The 11,534-nt window shown below is 44.4% G+C and overlaps 1 protein-coding gene across 1 annotated transcript; it reads left to right on the forward strand.

Annotated features, from left to right (window-relative positions):
• Positions 1-3,622: 3,622 nt before the first annotated feature.
• LOC310805209 (polyadenylate-binding protein 1A-like) lies at positions 3,623-5,908 on the forward strand (the record flags this gene model as incomplete). The annotated part of the gene is made up of 4 exons (XM_083670791.1): positions 3,623-4,498; positions 4,631-5,285; positions 5,391-5,618; positions 5,700-5,908. The coding sequence occupies 4 exons, from the start codon at positions 3,623-3,625 to the stop codon at positions 5,906-5,908; spliced, it is 1,968 nt and encodes a 655-aa protein (XP_083526917.1).
• Positions 5,909-11,534: the final 5,626 nt, after the last annotated feature.

The following is an 11,534-nucleotide window of genomic DNA, read 5'->3' on the forward strand; positions in this document are numbered from 1 at the left end:
TGGATGAACCCCTGAATTTCTTTAGCATTGACATCTGACTCAGTGAGGGCTCACCAAACTTGTTGACGAAGGAGGCAGAGTAGTCCCAGATGCCACAGTTGAGGCCTGCCGAGTGATCTCTGAGCTCATACAGGATCTCCTCCATCTCAAACGCTGCCAGGACGTTCTCTATCAGCACGGTGGCCTTTATGCTACCCACAGGCAGGCCAATCTAGACAACACACACACACACACACACACACACACACACACACACACACACACACACACACACATAAGCAACAACAGAACAGGATGTACTTAAAGTTGAGCACAAAGTAAGAAACTAAATATTCTTAGGAACAGAGAGAGAAGAATAAACTCTTAAAGTATCTGACAGGCCTGCACTATAGTCAAACAAACCTTGCGCTCCGTCCAGACGAATATTTATTTTCTTCCATAGTCTTGCCTCCAGATAACCCTCAACCTGTCATGCAGCAATGGGAATGAGAAAAGGAGGCAGCTTTCCTCAGTGGAACATGAGGAGACCGAAATCAAACAGAGGGCCTGGAACCTCTTTTCCATTCACCTGCAGACACACAAAAGCATCACACACGCATCATCCATTAAAAACAAGCTGATGACTAGGACATACATCATTTGAGTCTATATTTCAAGCCAGTCAATATGTATAGCAGATGCTGAGGACTTCGGGTTAGAGGTCATCAGAGTTGGAACTCCAACTACCACCAAGTTGTGTTCCACCATGTTCCAGGAGCGTGGGCGGAGCATCAGCACAGGGGCCTGGGATATGGGTGGGACATCTGTCGGAGGGGTGAAACCACAGGACACACATTAATAATGTAGGCCTTCAAACAATCATCTGATCTGACTTTTGGATCAACTGATATAGCCACTATGCTTCCTCTTTTCCTCAATTCTATAAACAACTTACCCTGTTCTTGGCTGTCTGGTAGTATGGTAGTACATGTTTGCTCCTGTACCTGAAGGATTACCCACTAAACCAGGTCACCCTGGTCGCCCCCTCACATTCTCTATAGACCCCCATCTGGAGGGTAGGCACACCCCCCCACTCTGTACCTGTAGGCCCTGTGCAGGGGAGCTGAGAGCCTGGGCGAGGCGTTGGGCGTCACAGGGGGCCAGGTCCCCCACGTCCACATGCCTCCTCTGGAGCCTCTGAGTGACGGGGCGGACCCTCCAGGTGGGGTCACTCCCAATGGGGGCCGTGACCTCCGAGAACCATGGCAGGTCACCTGACACGTCCAGATGGGCCTTCCTCGAGATTCTGAGCCTCAGTATCTAGTATGACGGAGAGACACAAACCATTATGGTACAAGGCTACACATGGTGCTCTGTGGCTCAGTTGGTAGAGCATGTGCGCTGGTAATCAGGGTCGTCGCTACCATTGAGGACTTGAGGATATGACCTCTGTAGTTTTGAGCCATATTTCAACTGAGCCGATTGCGAGTTTGTGATGAATAATTGTCAATTCCACAGATTTCTTTATCGTGTCTCTCTCTCCCTCTCTCCCTCTCTCTATCTCTCTCGCTGTCTTGCTCTCTCTCTCTCCTTCTCTCCCTGTACTTTCACCTGCCTACAAATTGTGTAACATTGTGTGTATCAACTAGGTTTTTTGATGTTTTGGTTGACTATTTCAGCATGTACAAGCTTGCTTCTCTTCTTGAATGTAACCAGCAACAGCACCATCAGTATCAGTACCAGCAACACCACCAGCACCAGTACCAGCACAAGCCCTGGCCAACAGCTCCAACACCAGCACCAGCACAAGGACCAGGAGAGGAGCAACACCCCGCCCCAACAGGGAAGTTCACTGCACCTTCCCTCACACACACACTGCCTTACTAACCCCTTGCCTACACCGCCAGAGCAGCAGTGCACACACTCCACGACCCAACCCATCGACTCCAGATCAAGCCCCGGTCCCAGCCAGCATCACCAGCACCAGCCAAGGACCCTGAGATGATCAACACTTCCTTTCTACCCTGCACCTTTCTACACCTTCCCTACACAAGTTCCCTAACCCCCCCCCCTCCCACGATCTTACTTTTGCAGATCACCAACACACCAGCCACAGCCCAGGTTGTTTCCAGACCCAGCACCAAACCTTGACTCCCAGCCACAGGATCCAGTTCCAGCACCAACCCCAGGTTCCAGCCCTGAGACCCAACACCAAACCCGGCACCAACCCCAGAGTCCCCAGCTCCAAGACCCAAACCCGGCACCAATCCCAAGTTCTACATCCCCTGTTCCACATACACTCAGACACACAGTCCATCATATACATTTGCTGTACTGTTATCTTGATGACACTGTATCCTGTGTAAATGACACACCCCAGGGTGTGCACCTTCCATGTTTCCAGGTTGCAGCAGGATAGTGTTGGCGTCTGCGTGGTCCCCCCGCCCCCAGGGCGGCACTGACTGAGTTGCTGTCTGCTGTGATGTCACGTCAGATCGGGATGTCCCACACTCATCATGACAATTTGTATTTTGTACTTTTTACCTGCCCAAACTCGACATCTATTGCAAGCCTGACCGTCCTGGTAGGGGGATCCCACTCTGAGTAGCCCCTCCCAAGGTTTCTTCCATTTTTTATTTTTCCTATAAGGTTTTATTTGGGAGTTTTTCCTTGTCCTCTGCGAAGGTCTAAGGTTGGGGGGTGTTGTGTACCATCACTTATTGTCTTTCATATTCAGGCATTATGAAACCATTTTAGACTGTAACAGTGATTAAGGGCTATACCAATCAATGTGAATCGAATAGAACGGAACTGAATTTGATTATCTACGGCTTTCTATTGCACTATTGGTCCGTATTGCTTGGGTTTGACTTGAATAGTGCTTTAATTATCTATTACCATTGCTTGTATCATGTTAACATGTAGGCTACTGCTGTTTATTTATTGTTTTCCTATTTCACTTTTCTTCTATTGTACTATTGTTTCTCTGACTTTTTATGTACAGCACTTTGAGTTGCAGTCTCTGTACGAAAATGTGCTCTATAAATAAATGTATTATTATTATTATAAACCATAAAAGAGTAAAAGAAAAAGGGAAACAGCTAGAAGAAATATCTGAATGTTTGTCAATCCTACATCTGAAGCTCTATGTCTATACAGTGTTTGCAAAGTGTAGGAAAAAGTTATTTAAACATTTGACAATGTGCTGTATGTTTCTATGTTGAACAGTTGTTTAGAGAATCAACAAACAAATGTCTGTTAGTTCAATTTATAGTTATTGTTATGTTTTAAATGTTTCAACTTTTATCAAAACTTCCTATGAAATGATACTTTCAAAGAAGGCCCTGCCACCATGGTTGGACCCAGGGCCGTAGCTACAAAATGGACCCTGGCTGTGGTCTGTGAGGTAACAATGACTGAACTTAGAATTCTACTAACATATTACACACATCACATCCAGTCATTAAGGATGTCACAATTGACAATGTGATGACATAACAATGTAGAACATGCAGCTGGGGTTCTAGAATCCAGCTACAGTACTCCTGACATTCATTTACCTGCAATTCCTCTGTGTAGAGCAAGATAGGTAGATGTTATTTGTTCTTTTCACAACTTTTGCTGTCTGAAAGGGCCATCAGACATGAATCCTAGTGCGCCCATTCAATCAATGGCCTCCTTGTATGTAGGAGATCTCCACAGGGACACCACTGAGGAAATGCTGCATGAGAAATTCAGCCCTTGTGGTCCAATCATCTCTATAAGAGTGTGCAGGGACATGATAACACACCAATCTCTTGGGTATGCCTATGTCAACTTTCAACAGCAAGCTGACGCAGAGCGTGCCCTGGACACCATGAACTTTGATGATGTCAATGGAAGACCTATGCGCATCATGTGGTCTCAGCGTGACCCTTCTCTGAGGAATAGTGGGGTAGGCAACATCTTCATTAAGAATTTAGTGGAGACATTTGACAGCAAGGACCTCTACGACAGGTTCTCTGAGTTTGGGGACATCCTTTCCTGCAAGGTAGTGTCTGATGAGAATGGCTCTAAAGGCTATGGCTTTGTGCAGTATAATAGACATGAGGCTGCTGAGAGAGCTATTAAGAGACTCAATGGCACGTTATTAAATGACAAAAAAGTGTTTGTTGGACACTTCAAATCTCGCAAAGAACGAGAGGCTGAACTTGGATCCAGGGCCCGAGAGTTCACTAACGTGTACATCAAAAACTTTGGAGAGGATATGGATGACCAACGCCTTAAGGAGAGGTTTGAGAGATTTGGACCAGCCCTGAGCGTCCGTGTCATGACTGATGACACTGGTAAGTCCATGGGTTTTGGATTTGTCAACTTCCAAAGGCATGAGGATGCCAAGAGGGCCATTGATGAGATGAATGACCGGGAGATAAATGGGAGGCGGGTCTACGTGGGCCGCGCCCAGAAGAGACGAGAGCGCCTGACTGTGCTGAAGCGCCAGTTTGAGCAGATGAAGCAGGGCCGCAGGACCAGATACCAGGTGTGTGGATATGAAAAAAAGATTTTAAAAAAAAAGACTATATAAGAAAAAGAAGTTGATAGTCTTGGTAAACATTGTTGATGTATTTGAGACATGAAAAATATCTCACTAAACAGGGTTTCTCTCTACCAGGGTGTCAATCTGTATGTGAAGAACTTGCATGATCGCTTGGATGATGAGCAGCTGCACAAAGAGTTCTCCCACTTTGGAACAATCACCAGTGCAAAGGTGATGATGGAGGGTGGACGCAGCAAGGGATTTGGCTTTGTGTGCTTCTCCTCCCCTGATGCGGCCACCAAGGCTGTGACTGAGATGAACGGCCGCATTGTGGCCACCAAGCCCCTGTACGTGGCCCTGGCCCAGCGCAAGGAGGTGCGCCAGGCTCACAGAACCAACCAGCGCATGCAGAGGATGGCCAGCGCCGTTCGTGCCGTTCCCAACCCAGGCATCAACCTCTACCAGGTTGCTCCCCCACCTGGATTCTTCATGGCAGCCATTCCACAGGCCCAGAACTGTGCTGCCCCATACTTCACCAATCAGCTGGCTCAGCTGAGACCCACTCCTCGCTTGGCTACCCAGAGTGTGAAACCTCTGCACTTCCAGAACATGCCCAACACCATGCCCAACCCAGGCATCAACCTCTACCAGGTTGCTCCCCCACCTGGATTCTTCATGGCAGCCATTCCACAGGTCCAGTCCACCATGCTCAACACCAGGCCTCAGACCATCAATGCTATGAAGACCACACCCTCCCAGTTGCCCCACATGATGACCTTTCAGCGGATAGGTCAGTATATTTTCTGAAGCAACGCTGCTCATAGTGGTCTGACAACACCACTCGCCAAACATTTACCATAAATATCCCTTTGATTATGATGATCTTTCCTCTCAGCTACCCAGGCCTTGAGACAGCGCCCTGCCAGTGCAGATGCCGCTACAGCACGGATGCGCACCGTGCCCCAGAACAAGTACACAGCTGGTGTACACTACCCCCAGCAGCACATGGCTCTCCAGCCACAGGTCCCCATGCAGCAGCCTGCTGTCCATGTCCAGGACCAGGAGCCTCTGACTGCCTCCATACTGGCTACCATTCCCCATGAGGACCAGAAACAGATGATAGGTGAGTCTTTTTGTTTGTTTTTATGGATCGCCATTAGCTGTTACTTTTACTGTTACAGATATTAATTCTCCCTCCCTCCAGGTGAGCGTCTCTTCCCATCTATCCACAACATGCACCCCAGCATCGCTCCCAAGGTCACCGGCATGCTGCTGGAGATGGACAACTCTGATCTGCTCCACATGCTGGAGTCTCCAGAGTCCCTACGCTCCAAGGTGGATGAAGCGGTTGCTGTGCTGAAGGCCCACTGGGCTGAGGAGGCTGCACAGAAATCTGGCCACATCCCAGCTTGAGTTCCAGTCGGCTAACACATAAAAAGGAGATCTGGACTTTGAAACCTACTTCACCATAAAAAAATATTGCTAAATAAGTTGTTCTGACCCTCGTCTTCCTCGGATTCCCCCTTGTCTACCTTCCACGGACCTAGCCCATTCCTGTGTTGACTACCCGCCTGCCTGCCCGACCCCTGCCAGTCTGACTACCCCCCTGCCTGCCGAACCCCTGCTCGTCTGACTACCCACCTGCCTGCCTAACCCTGGACCGACCCTCGACTACTCGACTACCATTCCTGTGTTGACTACCCGCCTGCCTACCTGACCCCTGCCTGTCTGACTACCCGCCTGCCTGCCTGACTCCTGCTCGTCTGACTACCCCCCTGCCTGCCGAACCCTGGACCGACCCTGGACTACTCTGTATTGGATTATCCTTCTCTCTCCTACTCCTTTTCCCCTGTTATAATTAAATACGCCTTTGGGCTAAACCCCACCACCTTCTCTGTGTGCTGTCAATCTGGTTCTTCAGACGTTCACGGGTAACATGAGGAATGGTATGAAAGACACATGTTGGCATGGAATGGAATGATTACAATGAGCCCGTCCTCCAATTTCCACCTCTAGTCTCCACTGAGGTTATGGCTTCTCTGCATGTCTGTTCCCCAGGAGGTGGATCCTGTCCAAGACACCGCATGTGTGTGTGTGTGTTTGCCTCCAGGTGAGCGTCTCTTCCCATCTATCCACAACATGCACCCCAGCATCGCTCCCAAGATCACCGGCATGCTGCTGGAGATGGACAACTGTGATCTGCTCCACATGCTGGAGTCTCCAGAGTCCCTGCGCTCCAAGGTGGATGAAGCTGTCGCTGTGCTGAAGGCCCACTCGGCTGAGGAGGCTGCACAGAAATCTGGCCACATCCCAGCTTGAGTTCCAAGCGGCTAACACAAAAAAAGCAAAAAAAGCGTGTGTGTGTGTGTGTGTGTGTGTGCGCGCGCGCAGGCGGGCGGGCGGGCGGGCGGACATGCGGGTATGCGCATGTGTGGGTATATTTTCTACAACTTTAATATTACAGCGTGGTAATGCAATGCAGCAATAAACACAATTACATAGAGCTATGGATGCAAGGACTGACCATCCATCAGATAATTATAGTTTAAACCATGTTTTGAAGCTATACAGTGTTTGTTTACGATTGCATTTTTTACAACAATGAAGTAAAACAACATGAGGCTTTTATAAGTTACATTCTTCAAGAATAAATGGCTATATATCAACCATTTAAAAGTTCAAAAATAGATACATATACCCGATAGGCTTAAATTAGCTATAACATGTGAAATCCATACACCTGAAATGCCTCTACATGTGAAAAACATACCACTGATGACTCTACTAGCTCTGCTCTAACATGTGACTGCAACCAGAGATGCCAACAGCTCCAGTGAGAATCAGTAGAGGGACCCATCTCTGAGCCTGACGCTGTGTAGAGAGAGAGAGCAGCACTGCAGAATCACACTCACACCAGGCTCTGAAGAGGAGGACAATACTCTATTGTTGCTGCTGTGCAGCCAATCAAGAAACTCATTTTCATTTGACATGACTGTTCCCAGGTCGAGCAAGATACAACAATGCCAAGGTAGGAAATAACTTTAAGTTACGATCTGTGACCCTGGTAATCTGAAGAAGATGAGGGAGACATCTCAGAATGGGACCCTCTCTTGCGGGTCATTCACTGAAGCCGTATTCAATCACACCTAATAGGCCAGTGAGAGCTTTGCAGACGCTAGCCCCACCTTAGTCAATATAAGGCCCTGCATAGCCTGCACCTCCCCATTCTGTAAACTGCCTCTTACACGAGCTGTGCAAGACATTGCCACTCCTGATTCACGCCCTGGTTCAGCCTGCATATACAACTGGTAGAGGTTAAAGCATTGCAGACGCTCACCTAGAGGCTGCTTGAGGTTCATGAATCCACTGAATGTCTCTATCTGGTGGCCATGGCGGGAGGTGGTCCATGGACACTGGGGGGGGGGGCAAGTGCTGTCTGTCTTATTCCTGGAAAATCTGGATCATGTTACTCCAGGTTACAAGTTTAGATGAGCCCTGCACCATGAAAGTTGGCTTTGAGTCCAATTTCTGACAGAATAAATGAAATGCAGTATTCAACAGTCAGTGATGAAAAATGATGATGTATGCAGCTTTTTATTCAACAATAAGCATTTGTAACTGAGAACTTTAAAACAGTTGATATTTTTCACAGCATAGTGTCCATAAATGCTATGACAATTGCAAGGCAATTCTGACAAATCCTGTCCAATTAAATTATATTGAATAGACATAAAAAAATAAATCAATGCAATGCAAATAATGAATTCTAAATATGTTTCATTCATTAGGCATGCCGCATGCATGGGATTTCCCCAGGTGCATTATAGGAAAATACTGAATTACAAATCTGTGCAATTTGCGTCAATCTGTTATTGTGGATTAATAGCTAAAAATACCTGTGAAATACAACAGAACTGAGATGTAAACATTGTAATGTAAATTACAAATAAAAAATAAAATTGAATATCTCAACAGGTTAGCCAATGTATAAGTAAGAAGCCTGTATAATACAGCTGAGCAGAGTTTTTATAGTCTTGCATTAATGTGGCTTTCAAACACTTTCACCCTGGCAGAGAACTACCTCAAGAACATCTGTTTTTGTTGGTGTCCCACAATTTAATAAAATTACTGAGAGGGGCTTTAATTGCTTTAATTGGCTTTAATCTTTTCGTATGATCTTTTTGATCTCTGCCTTTTATCTGGTCTCTGAACATTGCTTTCAGAAGCCATCAACGCCAGCATTTACTGAAATTATCTTTGTGAAGGAGAACAATTTGTGTGCAGGAGAAAAATATAATTATTTAACTTCGGAAGTCATAATGGAATAACATGCAATTATGTCCTCGTCATTGTCAAACTGCATAGTCATTAAAATATGTTCATTATAGGGAGAGAAGGAGAGAAATAAGTTGTTTTGAGAAAATGCCAGTGTATCGTCTAAGAAGGGGAAATAGAAGAGCAGCAAAATAATTGGACAACATACTTACAAGCTGCTATACAAAAGAGAAGCTGCATGGCATACTGGACTGGACTGGGCTTCAGTAAAACAAGTTTTTGTGGTGATTATTACACTCTCAGAAAAAAGACTTATCCCTGTAGGAGAACCCTTCAAATAACCCCTTTTGATGCCATGTAAAAACCTCTCTGTGGAAATGTCTACATGGAACAAATAAGGGTTATTTAAAGGGCTCTCCTAAAGGGACAAGCTAAAGAACCCTATGTTTCTAAGAGTGTGTGGCAACAGAGCATTTAACCACCTCAGTAGATGTGCATGAAAATAATATATGTAATTAATTATGTATTTGAAAGCATTTGCAAACCCATCTATATTCTGATTTCCCAGGTTGTAAGCAACAGATTTCAAACAATGTTCAATTATGGTCCATACTCCATCATTCATTCTATCAATGATCCATCTTTCCTGTGTTCATATTTCAAGCTTAATAAATACATGTTTCACATTGAATGACCGTACAAATATCCAGTGATCATAGAATATAGAGAAGACACTGATTATAGCAAGTTTCAGACAAGAGGCGGAAGCTTCTAGGGTTCCATTTATTTTCTAGCAGTTTGGCAGCAGGCAGTGGTGCCACTATTGTTAATATTCACACTAATATTCACAATTGAATAAGAGGTGCGAGTGGCGTCCTTCCCTCCTATCAGATCCCTACTTGGTGGCCGATACATACAAATGCAATGGGGGGGGGCATAAGTGTGTACACACCTATAGCATGTAATTCTCAATATTAAAATGTAATATTTTTTTTAGGTTGAAAGCAGACCTGGGAAAAATCTGCATTTGAAATGGTTTTGATTATTTGGTATATGGGGTGTGCTTACTTTAGCTTGCCTTGCATGCACTTGAGACTATACTTACCTGCAAAAAGGTTCAACCAATGTAACATTACAATCTTAAATAAGTCCATGAGTAAAATATGAACCCAAAAGTAAAATTAGCATTGTAAATGTAAAAACTGAATGGTATCCAATTTTTGCAAATGCAATTCCTCTTTTAGGCCTCCAAATTCTCCTTATCATCTTCAACTTGCGCTTTATGTAAATGAAATCATGGTTTACAAGTTTGTAATGTTTTTAATGTATTTACATACAGACTTTTCGAACCTTCTTGGTCCCACTGAAACAGGGTTCAGACACGAGTCTAAAGTGAGCCTCACCATAGCCAGCTAAACCCCATAGGTACAGAGAGCTAAGGTGTGATGCAAGGATATATTCTAAAATAGCGAACGGAAATCGCAATCTTGATTGACCATGATCGACCTGAGATATAAATCTTGATCTTTTATTTTATTGTCGAAATGAACACGTGTCACACCTGCTTCGTCAGGTTCGGTCGTTCTTCAGCACCTTTTGTTTTGCACTAAATCATATATTAGTCCACTAGCATAAATGCCCCAACTCAACTCTCCTCAGAATATTTTAGCCAATCTTTGGTTTAGGTCATCAGGGCCCTTTTCATTACCTGTGCGATCAATCTGTAGCACTAGTTGAATGCTATTGAAGACACCTGTTAATTTATCATTTAAAAACGTGGCACCTAACTCTGGGTTTTGGTGGCTAATTGCTGTTAGTTTTATCTTTACAGTACAGTAATACATTTATGATTGAGATGGAAATGCCAAAACTCAAACGTAAATTTGTACAGAACTTAACTGAACTGTAAACCGTATATTCAAACGTATAATTAAAGACCAAAATGAATATATGTCATTGTAAGAAAGTGATCATATTTTTAATACAAGTTTTTACGATTACAACGCTGATTTTAACCTTTTTATTCAGCTCATACATACATAAATACTGTATAGATTATTTTATTTTTTTACGACTGCAACAATACCTTGGTTGAACCTTTTGGCAGGTATCTCCATACTAATATGACAATGCTTCCATTGCGCCTGCCAAGTTAAATCAAGTTTACATCAAGTTTTTCAAATTTATGAAACCATTTAAAATCTGTATAATGCCCAGGTCTGGTTGAACACATAATTTCTAAAATAAAATCACTTTTTTATGCACATCCCCAGACAGGCCTGTTTTGCAGCATAATTCAGTCCACTACTGTATATGCAGAAGAAGTATGAGATGGTTAATCTACCGTTCCTTGTTCTAGGGTAACAGACTGACATTTTTGTGATGAATGTATTGTCCTTCCTATGTCATTTGGCAACACTCCATAAAACAAAAAGAAAAAAAAAAATATAATAAATACTTAAAATAAATAAGGTCATTGCCCCAGCATTCCATAGACCAGAGCATATGTCCATATGTCTGTTTATGTCCTCAGTAGCAGTTTCTTTTAGTCCACTGTCCCATAATGTATTGATGCTCAGTAACACAGAAAACATAACAAAGATGGTGACTGCTTGGTTCCATGATCCGTGGTCCACAGCACAAAGATCATGCCGTGGTGATCAGTTCAACTGGTCTTTCATCCTTGAATGGAAAAGTACTTTTTCATTTCATTTAGTTTCTCAGAAAATGTTCTAGCAAGCAGGTCAACCGCATTGCAGTTTCT

Source organism: Argentina silus (assembly GCF_951799395.1).
Source record: "Argentina silus genome assembly, chromosome: 5".
Lineage (NCBI taxonomy): Eukaryota > Metazoa > Chordata > Actinopteri > Argentiniformes > Argentinidae > Argentina > Argentina silus.